The 21,626-nt window shown below is 51.0% G+C and overlaps 2 protein-coding genes across 3 annotated transcripts; both read left to right on the top strand.

The window, feature by feature from the left end:
* Nucleotides 1-1,260: 1,260 nt before the first annotated feature.
* HMX2 (H6 family homeobox 2) lies at nucleotides 1,261-3,395 on the top strand. Its single transcript, XM_040991743.1, has 2 exons — nucleotides 1,261-1,763; nucleotides 2,590-3,395. The coding sequence occupies exons 1-2, from the start codon at nucleotides 1,496-1,498 to the stop codon at nucleotides 3,141-3,143; spliced, it is 822 nt and encodes a 273-aa protein (XP_040847677.1). The 5' UTR covers nucleotides 1,261-1,495; the 3' UTR covers nucleotides 3,144-3,395.
* A 3,726-nt stretch (nucleotides 3,396-7,121) lies between these two features.
* On the top strand, nucleotides 7,122-18,121 carry BUB3 (BUB3 mitotic checkpoint protein). 2 transcript variants are annotated; one of them, XM_040991973.1, is made up of 8 exons: nucleotides 7,122-7,201; nucleotides 7,540-7,734; nucleotides 7,973-8,042; nucleotides 9,913-10,064; nucleotides 12,337-12,495; nucleotides 14,060-14,237; nucleotides 14,465-14,681; nucleotides 16,854-18,121. In XM_040991973.1, the coding sequence occupies exons 2-8, from the start codon at nucleotides 7,540-7,542 to the stop codon at nucleotides 16,861-16,863; spliced, it is 981 nt and encodes a 326-aa protein (XP_040847907.1). In that variant the 5' UTR covers nucleotides 7,122-7,201; the 3' UTR covers nucleotides 16,864-18,121. The 2 variants fall into 2 exon arrangements, with proteins under 2 accessions (XP_040847907.1, XP_040847906.1); XM_040991972.1 differs by lacking the exon at nucleotides 16,854-18,121 and adding an exon at nucleotides 15,653-16,817.
* Nucleotides 18,122-21,626: the final 3,505 nt, after the last annotated feature.

The raw sequence follows: 21,626 nt of genomic DNA, 5'->3' as shown, positions 1-21,626 counted from the left end.
CGGTTAATGATATTATAAGCGCTTTACTCAATAACCCGGGCGCGGCAGGAACTGCGCCGCACGGTGCGGCAGCGCCTCAGTGTTCCTGGCACTGACTCCGGGGTCCCCCGGGCTGCCTTTGGGAACTTCACAGGGACAGGGCCCACCGCAAGGGCAGGGTTGGGGGATCCTGAGGCTGCAAATCCGCTGTCTTGGGCCTCGCTTCACCTCGGGGTCCAGACCCCTGTGGCCCCGCAGTGATGATTCTAAATCAGGAAACAGCTGGGCAAGGAGTGAAAGTGGCCAGTCAGGGCTCTGACAGGGACGCGGGGACCAGGGAGGAAACCTCGGTTTGTAAAGCTCCCGCGTGAACCTGGCTCCAGCCTGGGCACTTGACCCTCCCACCTGCGACGTAGGCATAGCCACTCCCACCCTTCCAGTTTCAGGACCCGGGAATCGGAGGCCGATACAGTCTGTTTTGGGCACCGGGTCATCCAGTGGATTTGAATCACTCTGCCTGGTTCTAAAGCCATGTACCCCATCAACGCCTCCCTCCGGGCGTTCAAAGGCTTAGGGAACCTGTCCGTCCCGCCGCAGCGCTGCTCAGCCCAGGAGAAAGAGGAGTGCTAACCAGCAGGCTTCGCCTTGCCCGAAGGCAGAGGACTGGTCCAAGCTCACACTGTGTCTTAAAGGCCACGCTGAAACTGGAGGCAGCACCTCAACACTCCGGATCTGGGGTTTCTGCTTCACTGCCACAGCCAGAAAGACCGTGTCCTCCTGATGGGCCAGTGGCAGAGTAGGGTATGCACACGGGGTGGGCAGACATCATGAGCGCCAGGTCGCTACCGGCCGTGCTTCGAGAGAGTTAGTCTGGGCACACGTGCCCTTCATTCACCCAACCCTTCGCCGACCGCCCCCCCGGGGCTGGAAGGGTGGAGGGCTGGGCAGGGGCGGGGAGCCCGTCGCCGACCCTCGAGGCGCGAGGACCCCCTCCTGCTCCCGACTCCCCCCGACTCTGCGCTCGCCCCTGCACAGGGCTGCGATTCGAGCCGCTGCTGCGGCCAGGGACCGGGGCTGGGCCGCCAGGTTGGACGGCAGGTGCTCGCCGGGCGTTCTGCGCGCTCTGGGGGCGCACGGGCGCCGCTCACCCAGCCCGGCCTTTTTAAAATTTTCCGGGGCCGCTCGGCGGCGCTGCGATTGGCCGCGCTCCGGTAACCCCTATGCAAATGAGGCCGCGCCGCCTCCGCGTTGCCCGAGACCCGCGGCGCCCGCTGCCGAGGAAGGGGCATTCGCACCCGGGCTGGGCGGGTGCACCCAGAGCCGGGCGGGCAGGGACCCCCGCCAAACGTCCGGTGCCCGCGTGTCCCCCCGCGCGGAAGGGACGCCTCGCCGGCCTCGGCGCCCCCTCCCCCTGGCTTCCCTCCCCGCCCCTCCCCACTGCCTGCCTGCACCACTTTCCACCCGCAACGTCTCTAAAGGGAGTTCTTGGTTTCCTCCGATTTCTTATGAACCCAGGATGGGCAGCAAAGAAGATGCGGGCAAAGGGTGTCCGGTGGCCGGCGGCGTCTCCAGCTTCACCATCCAGTCCATCCTGGGCGGGGGCCCTTCGGAGGCGCCGCGGGAGCCCGCTGGCTGGCCGGCCAGGAAGCGCAGCCTGTCAGTGTCCTCGGAGGAGGAGGAGCCGGACGACGGCTGGAAGGCGCCGGCCTGCTTCTGCCCAGACCCACACGGTCCCAAGGAGCCGGGGTCCAAGCACCACCCCTCCATCCCTTTTCCTTGCCTGGGTAAGGACCGCGCGTCACCCGCGGGCCGGGAAAAGAGGGCGAGGAGCGGCAGGCGGCGAGTTCGGCCACGACTCCCGCGTCCGACCTCTGCGGGTCAGAGCCGCAACAGCTGGGGGTGCTTGGGCCAAGCTAGGGGAGCCCGCGCGCCACGGGGTCAGCTGGCCTGCAGGCGGCGGGGAGGAAGTTGAGAGCACAGGCCCCATGGCACTCGGTGTCGGGCAAGGTTGGGTTGGCAGGAGACTGGACCTCAGCGGCCCCGGGCACGGGGATCCCTGTGCACAGCCAACACTTTCTTTGCAAACACACCAGCTCTGCTCACGTTCTACATTCATATCCATTCTCATTCTCTCTCTCTCTCTCTCTCTCTCTCTCTCTCTCTCTCTCTCTCTCTTTCCTCAAATGATTAGCTTTTTTACGGCGGCGCTGGCCACGGGTTTGTTTCAGAGACAGTCCTGTCCTTCGCCCGATTTCCAAACAAACGGCCTGTGAAATGAGGCCGCCCTGTCAAGCTGGGGCCGCCTGGCAGCTCAGTACTCACAGGGCGCCTTTGCCTTTAGATTCGCTGTTCGCAGTCCTCCTCCTGCCCTCCTCCCCTTGCGGCCATCAAGCTGGGAGCGCGGGGACCCCCAGACCGCAGCCGCCGGCTCTCCTGTTGCTTCTTTAAAGGCCTGAAGTTGGGCTTGGGTGTCAGCGAGAGGGAGGAGAGCAGGGGGTGTTTGTAAGCCGGGAGCCCAAGGCTACAGGCGTCTGCCGGCCTTCTGGCATCCAGCTGGGCTTCTCCAAGCCTTCCCAACTCCGTGCCTTGCTTTCTGTTCTCGCTCCTCAGGAACCACCAAGGGCAGTGGCGGCGCAGGGCCGGCGGGCTCGGAGCGCACGCCTTTCCTCTCTCCTTCGCACCCGGACTTGAAGGAAGACAAAGAGAGGTTCTTACCCTCGGGCTCGCCCTCCCCAGGGCCCGAGCGGCCGCGGGACGGCGGTGCGGAGCGGCAGGCCGGCGCGGCCAAGAAGAAGACGCGCACGGTCTTCTCGCGCAGCCAGGTGTACCAGCTCGAGTCCACCTTCGACATGAAGCGCTACCTGAGCAGCTCGGAGCGCGCCTGCCTCGCCTCCAGCCTGCAGCTCACCGAGACGCAGGTCAAGACTTGGTTCCAGAACCGCCGCAACAAGTGGAAGCGGCAGCTCTCAGCCGAGCTGGAGGCGGCCAACATGGCGCACGCGTCGGCGCAGACTCTGGTGGGCATGCCGCTCGTGTTCCGGGACAGCTCGCTGCTGCGCGTGCCGGTGCCGCGCTCGCTCGCCTTCCCCGCGCCGCTCTACTACCCCGGCAGCAGCCTGTCGGCCTTGCCGCTCTACAGTCTCTACAACAAGCTCGACTACTGACCGCTCACCCGCCCGCCCGCGCGCGCAACAGCTCCGCGGCGTGTTGCCAGAAATGTTAAGAAATACACCATGTGTATTCGTTATCTCCTATTTATGGCCTCTGCCCTGCTCTTTGTTTAGTTTCGGGTATTTATCGGCATTCCTCAAGCAAGATCACCTGCTTTCTAACAAACCAAACCAAACGCGCACTGAAAACCGTTCCGGAGGGGATGCTCTGGGATGGGGTTGACGGCAAAGGGAGTTTCGGCTAGAGCGAGACACCAGCAACTCCTGGTGCCCTCCACTCCTCCCCTCCCACCTCTACACCCGACTGTATGCACCTGCACACGCGCTCGGCCAAGCCAGGCCCGGGGGGTTGGGGGGGTTTGGACGAATTTGCTAATCGCCTTTTTGCGTTTCCCTCATCCTGAGGATGGGTAGAGGCGAAAGGGAAAGGGGGGGGGGAGAAGAGTCCAGATCTGTAAATATTTTTAATGAGAAAAAAATAAAACATTTTAAACATCGTTGTTAATTTTGGAGGGGCTGATTGCCCAGTATGCTAAGGCGCGTGCGGGTTTCTCTCTCTCTCTTTTTTTCCTTGGAAAGCCTGGCAGGCTTCTGGTTGGAAGCACGTGCAGGGTGGGGCCGGGACCAAGAGTTGAAGGTCGCGACCTTGGCGCCGCCCAGGCTACGAGTGGCTGGAGCTTCATTTCTTTTCTCCCCGTTATAGGCGCCCCTAACCCGGGGCACGGGCTGGTCCGTGCCCGGCTGGAGTCCAGCCATTTCCCCAGCCCCCGCCAGGAGCCCGCTCCCAGACACACAAAGACGGGTAGGCAGGCCTCGCCTCCGCCGCGACTGTCTCCCCGAACCAGCGGAAGGGAAGGGGAGTCCCCGTGCGGCATCTTCCCAGCGCCGGGATCGTCTTGGGCTTGGCCGAGACGGGCGTCGCGGGACGTGGCCCTGGCTGCGGGGTGCATCTCCTCTCCGAGGGCGCAGGACCAAGGAGGGCGCTGGCTGCCATCTAGTCAAGGATCCCCTCGCGTCGGCTCGCTGCGACTCTGGCGAGATCGGCTGGCAGCCGGTGCTACAGTCACGCGTCCTGCCCTGTGCGGCAACTGCACTCTTTTCGGCCCAAGAGGGTTCCCAGTCCCAATGCCATGCCGAGAGAGAGCAGGAGGCACAAGCTCTTCTGAACCATACTCGTTTGTTTTCGTTAATTGTTTGCATTGTGAGTGGCTAAATGGCTGGATCGCGGATCAGCATTGGGCCGCTGGATCTGAAAGGCGTCGTGGCGCGCGGCGGGGTGGCCCACGGACTTCGGCGCTCGGACACCTGCCGTGGTGCAGCGTCGGGGCTGGCAGGGCGCTGCGTGCAGAGAATAGCTCCCACGGAGCCATGCAAATTGCCCAACAGTCCTTCAGCTCAGATGGCAGCCACCTGTTCCGTGTGAAACGTCGGTGCAGGTCGCAGGGTCAACACTTCGTGGTCCTAGCCCTGATCCCAGGCGGCGCCAGGAGCCAGGAGGCCCCGCAGGGCTCGGGCAGGCTCCCCTCCTCCAGAAACAATCGCTTGTGGTGATTTCTTTATGAAGGAAGAGACATCGAAATTGTTGCATTATCTGAAAAAAAAAATCTAACCAAATATCTGTAAACGTTTAAGTCATCTTCAGTGTCACTTGTGAAGTGCCTGACTAAAAAAAAAATTGAGTTTTTCCCCCTCTTTCTTACGTTACATTTCATAAAGATCACAGTCAATTTCAAAGTGACGTCAGAGGGATGGTACCCAGGAACACTAGGTGGGTTCAGTTGTGTTTATTTCATTTCAACTGAGTTCACGCCAAAAAATATTTACCGAGAGCAGAGCCCTGTGAGAAAGGAAGCGAAGGGCTGGGCGGCGGGAGGCAGCAGCGCAGGGGCGCTGGGCCCGGTTCCTCTGAGTGTGGACACACATTTGATTTCAGTTCTCTCTCCACATGACCCCCTTTCCATGATTTTCCCTCTAACTTTGCTATTTGAATATTTCCTGCAGACACGATCAAATTGCTTCCGAGCAATTGCGGGCACAGGGACATTCCATCCGTGTCACTTGTCTGGCGTTCAATACATGGCAGATTTTGTTTTGTTTTGTTTTGTTTTTGCAAGAGATGATGGTTTTAACAGTGTTGGGCGATTCTCTCTCTCTCTCTCTTTTTTTTAAATAGGACATGGTTTCTTTTGGCCACTGAGGTACTTAAATGCCTGAGTGAATTTGCCCTTAGTTTAGGACATGGCTCTTCCAGGTATCAACATTTGTGTATATTATTAATATTATTATTTACTAATCCAGAAACCAGCAGTGTCAGTTAGTTACAGGAATTCTTCTCTTACAGATAACTAGATATTGTGCGTGTATGCGCGCGCACAGACTCTGCACTTGGGTTTCAAATGTTGACCAAGACCACAATGTTGCCAGATTTCCTATCTCAAGACTATCAATTCATTTGAATAATCAGCAAAGATCATCAGCCTGCTTTCGGGCTCTAAACTGGATTTCAAAGATTGACGTTTCTTCAAACTCAAATGGAGTCGGGCTTTGCTGCGTGCCCAGAGGGACCTGATTCATACACACACTGGCTAATAAAATACACTTAGATTTTATTAGTGGGTAATTCATGCTCCGAATCTTGAAACACTAATAGGATTAAATAAACAACGGAGAGAGGGAACCAAATAAGTCAGGAGATAAAATTATGGAGCTAAAGTTAGGATGGAATTAAGGCTATAAGGCGGTGCGCTTTTGAATTTTGAACTTGGCCGTTAAGTTTTTTTTTGAAAGAGATGGAGAACCAAGTGTGCGGGCTGGGGAGGAAGGCAGAGGGCAAGAACAGCAGGCGGAAGGTGGTGGCGCCGCGGGAGCAGCGCGGGCTCCGGGTGCGTGGCCGCGCCCCGCTCAGCAGGCTCTGCACTGCGCTTACAGACACTTTGCCCTCCCACTTCACACAAACTCACATGGCAAAGCTGGAACTTATCTTTACAAAAGGCAGCAGAAAAATAGATTATGGCTGGGCTGAGCTGAAAAAATGCCAATCGAGGAGGTTCAAGGCCAACTCGGAGCTGGTTCTCCTCCGTCACTGTTTCCTCTCCTGGAGACAGAATCGCTTCTTGTTTCCTAGGCGCCCTTAGAACCTCTCATTTCTGAAGGCGTCTGGAAGCGGAGCAGGGAGAACCCGCAGCTCAGGGCAGGGAGGGTTAGGGGCGCGGGTGGGCAGGGCGTGGCAGAGCCCAGGACCCCGCGAGAAGCCCGTGTTTCCCGGTCCCGCAGTCCTGCGGCCCGGGGCGCCCGGAGGGCAGGGCGGTCTGACCAGAGCTTTCCTCAGGCCTGGCGGAGGCTCAGCAGGTGCGTGGGGACGGGGCCGAATTCACGTGGATTCTGAGGAGACCAGCAGAAGTTAGTGGAAAATCTGAGACCCGGATCCTAGGGGGCACGTCCAGGATCCCAAGAATCAGGGCCAAGGAGTGTCGCTGACTACAGCACCCGAGTCCCCGCCGTAGACTTGGTTAGTTTACGGGTGTGGATGCGTCTAGCATATGGGCGAGTAATTTAATTCCACAGGAGTGTCTACCATAGTGGGATTCCTACGTCTAGAGAAAGGAGGCAGCGAACCTGAAGTCAGGGTCTCTCCCGCCTGCGCTTCAGGGCTTAAGCAGAGGGTCCGCTGGGAGTGATTACAACTCCCAGAATGCTGCAGATGGGCGTACGCGGGCGTCCACAAAGTCTTGGCGCGATGCTCAGTGGGTATTGTAGTTTTCCCTAAAAGTACAGGCGCCCGGAACCCTCCGAGCGGGAAGCCGGTACAGCGAGGCCACGTGATCGGAAAAGCCGCGGTTTCCCTTTGAGCCGGAACAGGATGACTGCGTCGACCGACGCCCGCGGCGGAGCGGACCAATCGTCTGCCTGGCCCGAGACGTTGGCGTTTGAAATCAGCCAATAGGCGGTCGGCTCCGAGGCTTCTTCCCGCCCCCTTCGCTCGGCCCGCGAGCGCGCCGAGGGCAGCGAGTAGGCGGCGGCGGCGGCGGCGTCGGTGCGGGAAGGAATCCGCGGTAGGCGGCGGGAGAAGCGGGCTCTCGGGCGCTCCCGGAGGCCCGCAGCGGGCGGAGAGCGCCGCTCGGGCGCATCCTGCTTGCGGAGCCACCGCGCTCGGGCTCGGGGGCAGGGAGAAGGACGCCGGGCTGGGGGCCCTGGCGGCGGGCTCGGCGAGGCCTGCGGTTGGGGTGTGAGAGGGCAGGGCGCAGCGGGCCCTCGTGCGGGGTGGGGTGCGGCGCGGGCTCCCGGCGCCCCAGGAATGCGAGTGTACCCCCAGGAATCCACCTGGCTGGGCGGCCGGGCGGGGGCGGCCGGGCGGGGGCGGGGCTGGGCCTGACCGCCGCGTGTTCCGCAGATGACCGGGTCCAACGAGTTCAAGCTCAACCAGCCGCCCGAGGATGGCATCTCCTCGGTCAAGTTCAGTCCCAACACCTCCCAGTTCCTGCTGGTCTCGTCCTGGGACACGTCGGTGCGCCTCTACGACGTGCCCGCCAACTCCATGCGGCTCAAGTACCAGCACACGGGCGCCGTGCTGGACTGCGCCTTCTACGTAGGTGACCCTGGCAGGTGCAGCCTGCGGAGGGCAGGGTGGGACTGAGCTCAAGTTCAGAACGCTCCCAGGAAGAGTGATTAATAGGATCAAGCAACGCATAGTTTCTTGGTTTTAGGGTTTGAGCACAGTTTTTAGCTTGTTTGCTCACATTGAAGACTTGGGGCGGGCGGTGTGGGAAATGAGCGCCCCGGTGGTGGTCGTCAGTTTTAAATGGTTTGGAACTTTGTTTTTGTAGGACCCGACCCATGCCTGGAGCGGGGGGTTAGATCACCAGCTGAAGATGCATGATTTGAACACTGATCAAGGTACTGTGGCCGCGCGGCGCTGCTTTGTGTAGGAGCCGAGTCTGTGTTGGGAGGAGTGAGTGCCCGAGTTGTAGGTGCAGGTGGAGTGGCCTGCCACAGGGATGTTGTCAGGTGCAACCACGCGGTTCTCATAGAAGTGCTTGTTTTTGCAGTGAACTCAGCATGACGCCAATCCCGGTGTTCCTGGGTGGCAGGTGTCCTTGGTTCTGATTTCCAGGATGGTGGTGAGGTTTCAGAACTGCCTTTTTTAGGAGCTGATTCTGCTTAAACTGAAGATAGATAGGTTTTTGTTATAAGACATTAAGACATGTTTGCTAACCTATTTACGTAGTTACTTAGGACAGTGTATTTTATTTGTGTTTATTGAGTGAAAAATGAGATGAAACATTTTCTTTCACATAGTGAACTTGAGACAAGTTACCTAGATTTTTAAGGTGACATTGGGGCAGACTTGTCCGAATGGAAACCAAGGGCAGGGAATTGGCTAGTGGAGAGCTTAATTTGCTTAGTTTATTGGACACAGGTGCCCTTGAAGGAGCCGGAGGGCACGGAGGTAGAACTAGAGGGATGAGTTGGCAGTAACGAGAGATTGGAAGGTGGGCACTTTTTTAAAAAGAGTTATTTTTCTTAGAAAGTCAGATTTAGAGAGAACAGAGAGATCTTCCATCTGCTGGTTAACTCGTACAGCCGGGCTGAACCAATCGGAGGCCAGGAGCGAGGCTTCTCCTCTGGGTCTCCCACGTGGCTGCAGGGTCCCAGAGCTATGGGCCGCTGCTTTCCCAGGCCCTAAGCAGGGAGCTGCATGGGAAACGGGGCAGCTGGAACATAAACCAGCCCCTGTATGGGATCCTGGTGCATGCAAGGAGAGAACTTTAGCCACTAGGCTACCATGCCTGGCCCAGATGGGTATTTGTCCAAAACAAGTACCCATCATGAGAGATTTTGGTATGAAAGTCACCTTGTTAGGCATTTGATTTTATCTGTCAATAGTATATCTGGTAAGTTGATTTGGTGGTTAAGACCTGTTTTCTTGAAAACTTAGGGAAAAACTCTGAAAAGCAGTTAAAAGATTTTCAGTCACGTTATAGTTATGGACTGTTAACTAAGAGATTGGCTGTTCTCTGAGGATTATTGCTAAACTTGATGAAATACTATAAAAAATGAAGAAATGTGAAGTACATCTGTACTATTTTTTTTATAAGATAATGTTCCTGTTTGAGTCAAGGTCACCTGTTGTTCATTCTTGTATGTTCAGCAGGTGACATCAATTCTGGCACGTGGTAGGTGCTTCGTAGGTACTGAAGTCATCAGGGGTATGGCTTAAAGGTTGAGATTGAAAGTAACTTAGTGTTGGAAATTTGACTCGCTGTGAAAACCCTGTGTGTGAAAGCCTTCACCTCCAGTTTGTGCCGTGTTGTATAAAGTCCCGTGCTAACCAATGGCGCCGCTGGAGCTCTGAGCTTTCACAGTGTTGTAAAGATGCGAAGAAGTGTCTTTGCAGCATTGGCCTACTGTTGCGGTGGCCGGGTACGTGGCGTGGGGACGGGGCTCCAAGTGAGCGTTTGTTCGTTAGCAGGTGGTAAGCATTTCCTATACACCAGCCGCTGCCCTGGACACGGCAGAGGCACAGCGATCTGTACGGGTTCCGTGAGCAGGTGGTGCCGCCGTGGGTTGAGGGTGCCAGTGAGCCGAGCCGTGGGGGCACAGAGGGCTGGGCCCTTGGCTTCCTTCTTTCCCGTGAAGTTAAAGCGGATTCATGGCGATTGACCGTTTCTTTTAATTATTCATTTGAGGAATCTTGGTTAGTTGCCTGGGTAAAATTCAGGTAGTAAAACTAGCTGTTGATGTCACCTACCCCCGTTCTTTATAGAAAATCTTGTGGGAACCCACGACGCGCCCATCAGATGTGTTGAGTACTGTCCGGAAGTGAATGTGATGGTTACCGGAAGTTGGGATCAGACGGTTAAACTGTGGGATCCGAGAACGCCGTGCAATGCTGGGACCTTTTCTCAGCCTGAGAAGGTGGGTCTTGTGCTGGACGGGGGTGTTTGGGCTGTTTTGCCTTAATGTGTATTTCATGAATGTTCAGATTTCGAGGTGGAGAATTTATAAAGTTAGCTGCGTTTGGAGTTGAATAAGTTTTGGGGAGTGTTTGTTACGGTCCTGCAGGGTGATAGCTTACCTGAAGTTGCTCCCCTAGGTTGTTGCTGCTTTCCATCCGGGCACTAAGGGCTGCACACTGGCTTTTTAGAGAAGTCATTGAGCAAGCGCTTTTGGTTTTCACTTGGGTGTGAAATGGGACAGAGCATCACCCATTGCCATTCGTGACCTGAGGTTTCCTTTGAATTGACTGGAAAGCAAGTGGGTTCTAGTTCTAATGGGAAGGTTGTGTTGTGTGTTACCTGGCTTTTACTGTGTGTGTGTTGCTTTTAAAAAATATTAACAGATGTAGTTTGAAGGCTTAGGGAATGAAGCTTTTAAAAAACCCTAACTTTGTATATTATTTTAACCTTTTGATCTGTAAGATGAAAATGTAATTGAGCATTCTTGCTGTGTTCTCATCAGACCTTTACCAGGCGGTAGTTAATTTTCATGATTGATTGCTTTAGCAGTTTAAAGGTATCTTTCACTTGAGTCTATTTCCTTGGTGTAAATATACTATTCAATTCCTGCTAGCCGTCATTATATACAGGAGTGCATCCAAAGAGCCATTATTTTTGTCACATCACAGTTGAATCTTCTACTGGCAAGACCTTTGTTCAGAATAAAATAATTGCATTGTTTCTAGTTTTGATTTATGATTGTATGTAACATGTTAAGAACTGTGATAAATGGCTGACAGAGTATCATATAATGGACAGCCACACTGAATCAAGCTGCTTATTGGTTCAGCAAGGTTCATTATGTCACTTTTTTTAATACTTTTTTTGATAAATGTATAGACGCAGTCACTGGCCTGACAGTGGGTTCGCTTGATTTACGGCCCCGGGTGGGAGAGTCCTCCGAGCCGCGTCACCTGTGCAGTCCGGGCTGCGGGAAAAGCCCCGGGAACAATTGTACCATTATAAATTGATGGGCTTTGGGGTTCTGTATTTTTAAAGGTTGATACTTTATATATTTTACATTAATTTTCACTTTGTAAACACTTTCTTTTCTGACTAAGCCATGATTTTGTGTTGTATTTTTAATTTAAATCTGCTTATGTCTGCTGTTTGTTTGCCTTCGGCTGCGTTGTTGTTGAGTTTGAGGCGGTGACGCGGTGTACTGCCGCATTGCATTATCTGCCTGATTTGATTGTTGGGCTGCTGGTCTGCAGTTAGCATTCTCATGATTATTAACCATGTGGTTTCATAGCTCAGTGTTAAAAAGCGATGGCTTGGGGCCTCTAAATTTTTTATAGCAATTCTTGAGGTTTGGAAATAATTATGTCAGATGAGATGAAAATTAAGAATAATAATCACATTTAAGGATCTGAACTCTAGACTTAAAAATTATTAAACATGATCAGTAAGATTTTTTATTTTCTGGAATTTGCTTCCTCTGCTAGGCCTCCAGTAGCATTATATTTGCAAATAGGTCACTAACTATATGCTAGTAAGAAGTTCTCTTGTGAACTGTAAAGGAATGTTTGCGCAGATTTAGTGTTTAAAGGTGTTATAGGGGAGGGGTAAGCAGTTAACAACGGATAAAATGCTTTTTGAAATTTTCCTTGGAGGAGAACTTGTGTCTTGCATGTTTAGTGTGACAGCTTTGCCTTGTGCCCGAGCGTCGTCCTTGTCCTGCGGCTCGGCGGACAGCTGTTTTCCTCTTACTGGTCAGGCCTGTTTAGTCAGTGCTGCAGCTGGGGGAAAAAAAAATGAAGATTTTTAAAAAGCAGTAAAATGATACCTCCTTCTGAAAAATGGTTATAGAAAATCAAGTTATTGCTTTATTATTGAAAGGTACATTGAATAATTTTGTGCCTCTATTTTACCGTTTTTGAATAGTGGTGTTGAATTTGGTTTTGTCCTAATCTGAAGTATGGCTGGAAGAATTTCATTTTAGTAATGAGGATTAGGCCTTCGAAAATACATTCACATGACCAGTTTTATGATAAGTTGAAACATTATGAATATCTAGGGTTTGCTGCTTCGCGTCAGTGACGTGGTTTGGATAACTGGTGGCTGCAGCTGGTACCTGTGTTTGGGCATCTGTCGTTCTAACTTACGGTTTTGTGAGTAGTGGATTTATTTTGAGGGAAAAATCCCGTTTTCAGGCAAGTGGATGTTTAGCAAGTTTCGGTTTCTCTTGCAAGGTCTACACGCTCTCTGTGTCTGGAGACCGGCTGATCGTGGGCACGGCGGGCCGCAGGGTGCTGGTGTGGGACCTGCGCAACATGGGCTACGTGCAGCAGCGCAGGGAGTCCAGCCTCAAGTACCAGACGCGCTGCATCCGCGCCTTCCCCAACAAGCAGGTGCTGCCCCTCTCCCCTCCCCCTTCCCCACTGTGCCCTCCCCCACTGTGCTGCTCGGTGAAGTTACAAGATAGTGTAATAATCACTAAACTGTTTCCTTTAAGTCTTGTGTTTGGGGGGTAATGATTTAGCATTTGCTGTTAGGTGGCCTCTAATCTTTGACAGCCTTGTGTTACAAGTTAGTGTGTTAATGCCCCTTTTAGAGGTGATCTTCATGCCAGAGAGGGTAGGTCTCGCAGCTCACCCACCAGGCACATCTTTTGATATTGTTGATTGTTCCTAGTTTGGGATGCTTGAAAGGTATACCATAATCAAAGAGTTTTGAAAGTATTTCAGCTTAAAAACCAGTGAATTAAAGCTTCAAGCTTGAAATTCAGGTTTATGGAATCTGTTCTCTCTGCTTTTTGTGACCCTAGTGCTGATCAAATTCTTCACCTGGTGTGACCTTAGAACTTTAATTCTTTTGAAAAGGACTGCGGGTGAGGGTGGCGAAGCCGTGCCCTTTTGTGATGACTGATGACAAGCTTTTGATGTGCAGGGTGGGTCTCCCTCTGTCATCATCACTAAATGAGACCAGCCTCTTCATCAGGGACCCCTGCCAGTCCTCCGCAGCTGTGTGCGTGGGCAGCCGCAGTGGGCATTCCGGAGTCCGTGGCTGGAAGGTGGTTCTATAGTGGCTGTGACCCTGAGCAGTTTATTAATTATTACATTGATGTGTCTGCAAATGATGAATATAGCTCTTTTTCCAGGAAATTATCAGTTTTCATTGAAGATAAGAATTGAAGTGATTTGAAACTTTAGGAATTAAACTACATGTTAAAAATATGCTTGCATTAACAACATTGCTTTCAATTCTTAATGTCTCAGTTTTGTTTGGAAAGCTGCTTGCACCTGTTTTGGAAGTTAAAATATGATTTCGTTGCATTTTTTTTTCCCCTCGCAAGCATTGTTTAGGAAATAAATCTTTGGTTCCATGCAGGACTTTTAAAAATAAGATGCAAAGCAGATCCCATATTTGGTTTTATTAGCTGTTACTTTTTCCAGTATGTTGTCATCTCAAGGAAAGATGAGAACAGTTGGACAGTGTGAGGCTCTTCTGAGCCTTTCTGAGTCCGCTGTCTGCAAAGCTGACCTGCCGGGGGCGGCTGGGAGGAGGACTGGGGTTGCAGTTGGGTGGGTTGTTGGTGCCCCCAGCGCCGGCAGCACAGTTCCTGCAGTTCAAAACCAAGGAGGCATGCATGGCCGGTGGGAGCGCAGATTTTAATTGAAGGAGCACATTTAAGTCGAGACAGGACAACAAACAGATGGCAGTGAAACACATGAAAGTTCTTGTTGAGGTTTTTTCAGAATGAAGACGTGTGACTGCAGTGAGGTGCTGGGTGTTTGTGGGCACAGGTACGGTAGCACGCTGTAGCTGGCTTACTGTGGTTTAAAGCCCTTGTTGACATTGGTTGTGCTTTTTTCTTCTGTAAGAGTTGCCTTTTTTCCATGTGGGGTGACTTTGGGGATTACTGCTTTGTTTTTGAGAGCTGGCTGCTCATGCTGTCCCGGTGTCCCGTGTCAGGGCTATGTGCTAAGCTCCATTGAAGGCCGAGTGGCCGTTGAGTACCTGGACCCCAGCCCTGAGGTGCAGAAGAAGAAGTACGCCTTCAAGTGCCACAGGCTGAGAGAGAACAACATTGAGCAGATCTACCCTGTCAACGCCATCTCCTTTCACAGTGTTCACAATACATTTGCCACAGGTAAGTACCTCGCTCACCTGGGTCTGTGTGTGATCATTAAGCTAACAGGATTGCTTAAATTAATTGAATGTTTTCTGCTCAAGCAGTTGTTTTTTTTTTTTGATTGTGCTTTTCTTTTTCTGGTAGTGAGGCAGAAATCGTCCTGTGACCTTAGCCAAATTAAGATAATGAGTATTTTTGATATCTGGTATTAAAAGTTATTTTCAATATTTTGAAATTACTTGTAGGTGGTTCTGATGGATTTGTAAATATCTGGGACCCATTTAACAAAAAGCGGCTGTGCCAGTTCCATCGGTACCCCACCAGCATCGCGTCACTTGCCTTCAGTAATGACGGGACCACGCTTGCAATAGCGTCATCCTATATGTATGAAATGGACGACACGGAGCATCCTGAAGATGGTATCTTCATTCGCCAAGTGACAGATGCAGAGACGAAGCCCAAGTGAGTGTGCTTCACCTGGGTTTGAGCCTTTTCTTGCATTCAACCCAGTATTTATTAATTTTTCTAAATTCATGAATAGCATTGTTGATGCCTGCTTGATATGACAGCTGACTGTAGGGCTGGAGTTGATTTTATCTTGTTCTCCCAAGCTTTCAATATCCGCAGGTTGATAGACGTCTGATGGATAAAATTGTGTGTAGTTGTTTTGTAGAGAAGAATGTCAAACTCTCATTCTTCTTGAATAGGCTCTATTATTTGAGTCTCTGGAGTTATTACTAGCTCATTGCATCAAAATTAAGTTGAAGAATTCAAGAATATTTTAGCAAATTCTATTTAAGAATTTGAACTGCTAAATTTTTTTCCTCTCTATAAAGATTGTTTCCTTAATATTTACACAGAGGGAGTGACCCTCAGGTCTTACTGAAAACCCAGAGTAGAATGACTTTGCCTGGAAGAGCAGGTCTCCTTAGTGTGGGCATTTTTGTAGATGTCTTTGGTTCTTGGTTGTAATTGTTGAGCGAGAGCGAGAAGGAACCCTTTTCTGGACACCAAGTGGCAAAGCGTTTTCCTTACAATACCCCCACCAGCCTTGAGCTTAAGCCAGCCAGAAAGCGTTCCCCAAGTGCCTTTGTGCCAGTGGAGCCTGCCCCCGCCCCTTCCCCAGGCCCTGCAGGACAGTCAGGACAGTCTGGGTAAGTAGTTGTGACGTCACTGAATGCCCTCAGAATCCCTGTGCTTTTCTGAGTTCAAATGGCTGTGATAACCTTGCTAAATCAGTTCAGCTGAGAAAGAGAGGAATATTAAGTTTTCAATATTATATGTGTTTCGACAGGTTTAGCTTTAGAAAAGTCTTAGCATGTGAAACTTGTTGGATAAAGAACTGTGTTTGCATTGATTTGTCACTTTTGTACCTCTTGTCCTGGTCAGCCATTTTGATCTTACCCTCTTCTCTTTTTCTTTTGAACTTGTAGGTCACCCTGTACTTGACAAGATTTCGTTTACTTAAGTGCCATGTTGATGATGATTATAAAACAATTCGTACTCCCCAGTGGTGGATTTATTACTATTAACAAAGATACCAGGGAAACATTAATATTTTAAGAACCTGAAGATAATGGAAAAGAGGGGTTTTTCTTTTAACCATTTTTTCAATGGAACACTCTCCTTTAGTGCATGAGATGTCTGACGGCTTGCTGCGGCCGGGGGATCTGGGCAGTGGGAGGCCAGCGACCGCGCCTGTGGGAACCCGTTTGGACTGAGTTTTGTTTCTATTGTGGAAAATAAATGTTTGTAAATATGGGTAATAAAAATCCCTTTGCATTTTTTTCTGGAGCTGAAATGGTTGAGGAAAAGGCTCCTGAGCCGTTTGTTTCTTTTACTGGTTAGTTGCTAATTCTGAAGCTGCTTCAGACCGCCTCCCGAGGAGGTTAATCTACAATTAAACAGTGCTTCCTCTGGCCGGCCGGGATTTTCTCAAGCAGATGGTTCATCATTTCCTGGGCTGTTGAACAAAGCGAGGTTAAGGTTAGACTCCTGGGAATCAGCTAGTTTTCAATCTTATTAGGGTGCAGAAGGAAAACTAATAAGAAAACCTCCTAACATCATTTTGTGACTGTAAACAATTATTTATTAGCAAACAATTGATCCCAGAAGGGCAAATTGTTTGAGTCAGTAATGAGCTGAGAAAAGACAGAGCATCTCTGTGTATTTGGAAAAATAATTGTAACGTAATTGCAGTACATTTAGACAGGCATCTATTTGGACCTGTTTCTATCTCTAAATGAATTTTTGGAAACATTAATGAGGTTTGCATATTTCTCTGACATTTATATACTTCTCATGTCCATTTCAGTTGCCCAGCCACTGGTGATTAAGGTTAAAAAGAAAAGAAATGGCAGTGGGAATGAGATTTCGGTGTAATTCGCTGGAGCCGAGCATGAACTCGGCTTGGCCTGCTCCAGGTGGTTCCCAGGATGTTTGCTGTTGTCAGACTTTTTATTCTTCGGTTTGTTATTTGTAGATGGCTGTCTCGGGATGGAGCTGGGACTGCACTGAGGTTTGTTTTCTCCATGATGTGTTTGGGACACATTGATTCAGAGAAGGCTCCTTCACTGAGTGGAAACTTAGTGGAAGTCTGACCCCATGTTTTGGAGTGTGTTTTCTTCATTGCAGGTCCACCTAATCACCGCCTGCTTTGCTTTTCCACGCATGCAGGCTTTCCCCATCCCCTCAGGGATGCCTTGTAGTCTTTGTGGACATGTGTTTTGTGGGTTTTTCTGTCTCAGCTCTAACACGATGCAGAGGCCCTAGGAAGTAGTTGGAAGAATTGCCCTGCCTCCCCCCACCCCCTTAAGCCCAGTTAGCGTTTATAAGTACTTTGAGTTCTTTTTTGTAATACTCTAAATGTGTTATTTCCTTGCTAATAAATCAGAATTCAGAACCCTCAAATATTGGATGTTTTTAAATGCTGGTAATTAATGTAATTTTCTACTTGAAAGGCTCTGTAAAGCAAAGCTGCCTCCGCCAAGGGCACGTTGAGGGTGACATCTTGCCTCTAAGTCCACTCTGTGTGCACTCTGACGAATGCGGGCCGTTAGCCCTGGAGGCCAGCTCTGCTGGAGTTGGGCTGTTCGCTCTGTGCCTCCCCAGTGGGCCAGTGAGCTCTCTGAGCCACTGCAGTTGTGCGCTGGACGGATGCAGGCTGTGGCGGCCTTTGGGGGCCTCCTCGCTGCCAGCTTGCCTCGTGCCAGAGTGGTAGTGCTGAGCTCGGGTGCCTGGGCTGCGAAGCATGTCCTCACATGGCTGCTCACACACCCTGCTGTCTATCAGGGGCCAGGGCGGCCAGCTGGGAGCCCCGCCCCGGGGTGCTAAGTCATGTGCTAGCTGGGCCTGACTGAGGGTGTGGTTGTCACAGCTTGGTTTGTAAACATTGTATAACCAGAAGAGAATATAGTATCAGAGGTGCCCAAATGAAAGTGATGTTGAGAGCTGTGTGTGAAGTTTTGTGGGGCCTTTTTTTCCTCGTCTCTGGATGGTAGAGTGAATCTGCCCCTCCCCCCGGAAGCCCGCTCTCCCTCATCGGTGCCTGAGGGTCTTTGCTCAGACTACCCAGCTGTGGTTGCCTTGGCTTCTCATTAGTTTTCTTGTTTAGATTTTTAAACTATCTCCTCTAGTTCTGTTTTCAAACATAGTAGCTATCAGCAAGGAAGAAATAACACTGATTTTCAGCCCAGAACGTAGCAGTCACCACAGTACATGTAATGGACGAGTTTGTCGAACATAACCTGCACTTGAATCAGGTGTTTCTGTACCACAGTTACAGGAAGTGACATCATTGTTGCCTGTAATTTGCAGAAAATTGCCACATAATGTGATGTATTTCTGTTTCTTTATTTTTATAAAACAACTTTACAACTAGATAGATTCCACCTGCTGGCTCACTCCCCAGATGGATGCAGTGGGCGAGCTGGCCTGATCTGAAACCTGGAGCTGTCTCGGGTGTGGGTGCAGGCCTGAGTGTCCTCTGCCACGTGCCCAGGCAGTTAGCAGGCAGCTGGAACAGAAGTAGACCAGCTGGGCCGCGAACTGGCAAGCGTGTATGATGCTGGTGCCGCAAGCGAAGGTTTAACCAGTTTGCCTTGGTGCTGGCCCCCGTGCCAGGTTTTCAAACACTCCTCCATGGCTTCCTGTTTGTCAGGGGACTTCAAAAGGAGGCAGGCTCGGAAAGCCTTCCTGCCACACCGTCAGGACTTCACACCTAGCAACTGCTACCAGTCAGCTGCTCTTGGAGAACTGGGGCGGGGCTGTCACTGCGTGAATGAGACGGCGGCAGCGTGTGTGTCCAGTTACGTGTCAGGGTGGACGTCATCCTGTGAGCCTGGTCTGGGGACCAAGGCAAGGCTTGACATGGCATTCAACTCCTTTGCTGCTTGTTTTCATTATTTATTAGAAGTCCAGTGTGGGCCCGATGCGATGGCCTAGTGGCTAAATCCTCACCTTACAACTGCAGAAAAATAAATCTTAAACCAAAAACCCAAAAGTCTAGTGTTGCCTAAGATATTTTTTTTCTGTGAAAAAAGGAGGGTCTTGGGGTCAAGTAAGATTACTTGTCTTCTCACTAGGAATCCCTTGGAAATCGGGCAGCAAAGAAACCCATGTTGGTTGATTTCCTTCTGATTTCCTCAGATTCCATGGACTCTTCATCTGCTCTGCTGTTGTGCTGCTGAACACCCCAACCCACCTATCTGCTGTTGTTGTGCTGTACACCCCAGCCCACCCATCTGCTGTTGTGCTGTTGTGCTGTACACCCGTCTGGGCTGTTGTGCTGCTGCTGTACACCCCAACCCACCCATCTGCTGTTGTGCTGCTATACACCCCAACCCACCCATCTGCTGTTGTGCTGTACACCCGTCTCGGCTGTTGTGCTGCTGTACACCTCAGCCCACCCATTTTACCATTTTTTTTTTTTTTAAGTCTACTTTTTGCAAGGCGGAGTTAGGGAGAACACTCGTCCAAACAGTGGGACAGGGTGAAGCCCAGTGACAAACACAAGAACTTGGATTGGTGTGCTGTGTGAGCACATCAGCAGCAAGCTGGACCAGAGGCGGAGCAGCGGGTGCTGAGTGCCGAGTGCCCAGTGCCGAGTGCTGCGGCTGCAAGCCACTGCTCTAGGGGCCGTGTGCATTTCTGCTGCTCTCATTTTAGCTTGGCCATTCTCCAGGAATCCTTGGCCAGGCTGTCACTGCCCTGCTTATTGTCTGTTCAGCATGCTTCATCTTTTCCTCTTTCTGAATTGCTTTTTCAGGTTTTCATTTGGATCCTTATGCGAAGTCGTGTTCAATATCTGTTTTCCCAAGCATACCTCTTAGGGCTCAGATGGGTGTGAAGCCCTCTGGCGTTGCTGGGTTTGGCAGTGTTTACATGCGTGGTGTCTTAACATTTTTCTACACATAGATCTTGCTTTCCTATGTAGAAATGTGATCATTTTTTTTTCTGTATACTCTGGCCCATGAGAGATTTTTTAAGATCTACTTGAAAAGCAGAGTTAAACAGAGGAGAGCGAGCTTGCATTTGCTGGCGGATTTCCCACATGACTGAGGGCCGGCACCTGAGCCGATCCGAAGTCAGGAGCTTCCTCTCTGTTCCCCATGTGGGTGCCTGGGCCAGAGGACGGGAGCTGTGCGCTCCTGCTGCTGGGAAGCTGGGTCGGGAGTGGGGCAGCCAGGACATGAATGGACCTGTGGTATGCCAGCACTGCGAGCAGAGACTTAGACGGCCGCGTTACCGTGGCAACTACCAGGTGGTTCCTGCTTCACAATAATTAGGAATGTAATTTTGGAATATAGATTGCTCAGTGCAATAAATGTGGCCAATAATTTTGTTAGTTTGTAGCATTGTAGAAATTTTTACATATCTTGCATCTTAGAAATTAAACGACCAGGCCTGGCATGGTGGCCTCGTGGCTAAAATCCTTGCTTTGAACGTGCTTGTTGGCGCTGGTTCTAATCCTGACAGCTGTGCTTTCCCATCCAGCTCCCTTCCTGTGGCCTGGGAAAGCAGTTGGAGGCCCAAAGCTTTGGGACCTTGTGCCCAGATGGGAGACCCTGGAGAGAATCTGGGCTCCTGTGTTCTAATTGGCAAAGCACCGGCCGTTATGGTCACTTGGGGAGTAAATCATCAGACGGAAGACGCTTCTCTGTCTCTCCTCCTCTCTGTATGTATCTGACTTTGCAATAAAAATAAATAAATCTTCAAAAAAAAAAAACAACCACCATTTGCATACAATTAGCCAAATCGCATATATTTAAGGTATACAGTGTGATTTTTTGGAATTTGTTGTGAGAGGATTGTCACAGTCGAGCAAATTGACATCCGTTACCTCGTGTAACTTTTCAGTTAAGAAAGATTTTTAGCGAATTTCGGATGCATATTACACTGTTACTAGCTGGTCACCATGCTGGAGCTGAGCCATCTCGTGTGTGTGTGTGTGTGTGTGTGCGTGTGTGTGTGTGCGTGTGTGTGTGTGCGCGTGTGTGTGCGCGCACGCGTGTGTGTGTGCGTGTGTGCGTGTGTGTGCGCGCGTGTGCGTGTGTGTGCGTGCGTGTGTGTGTGTGCGTGTGCGTGCGTGTGTGTGTGCGTGCGTGTGTGCGTGTGTGTGTGTGTGTGTGCGTGCGCGCACCAGCGTTTCTTTCAGAGCACACGTGTGCTGGCGCATCGCAGGTTTTATTCTAGACATTTTCTCTGTAAATGAGTTTAGTTCTCAGATGTCTGGGATTCCCAGTTCATAAATGTGTCCATATGTTTATTTAAAACATTTTTGAATTTTGAAACATTCACAAAGCCTCTGTGTCACATCCACAGACTGTTTCGGGTTTAAAATGTTGGTTTTGCCATATTTACCTGAAAGAAAAAACACCCCGGCAGAGACAATACCATGTGTTGGATCACATCCAGATGTTTGCAGCGACTGGGGCCTGACCCGACCAAGCCACACCGAGCCTGGGCTCCAGGAATGCAGCCCAGCTTGCCCACAAAGGTGGCAGGAGCGCAGTTGATCCCTCCTAACTGCTTCCCAGGCTCTGCTAGTACAAAGCCAGGAGCCTGAGCTGGGCGTGGGATGCCAGTGTGGGCCTTGGGCCTTCAGTACACGCCCGCCACCATCTCTGTTTTCTAGTAAAACTCCATGTCCTTGAAGTCTCATTTATAACCATGCTTCTCCTCAGTCCTGTGTTCTCATGCTGCCCATTGGTACTTTTTTTTTTTTTAAGATTTATTTTTTGGAAAGGCAGATCTACAGAGAGGAGGACCTTCTGTTGATGATTCACTCCCCAAGCGGCTGCTGTGGCTGGAGCTGAGCCAATCTGAAGCCAGGAGTTTCTGGGTCTCCCACACGGGTGCAGGATCCCAAAGCTTTGGACTGTCTTTGACTGTTTTCCCAGGCCACAA

This window comes from Ochotona curzoniae, unplaced genomic scaffold (genome assembly GCF_017591425.1).
Source record: "Ochotona curzoniae isolate NIBS_2020 unplaced genomic scaffold, NIBS_Ocur_1.0 contig_66, whole genome shotgun sequence".
Classification (NCBI taxonomy): Eukaryota; Metazoa; Chordata; class Mammalia; order Lagomorpha; family Ochotonidae; genus Ochotona; species Ochotona curzoniae.
Note: the sequence above shows the minus strand (reverse complement) of the source record. Positions and strands in the feature narration are given on the sequence as shown.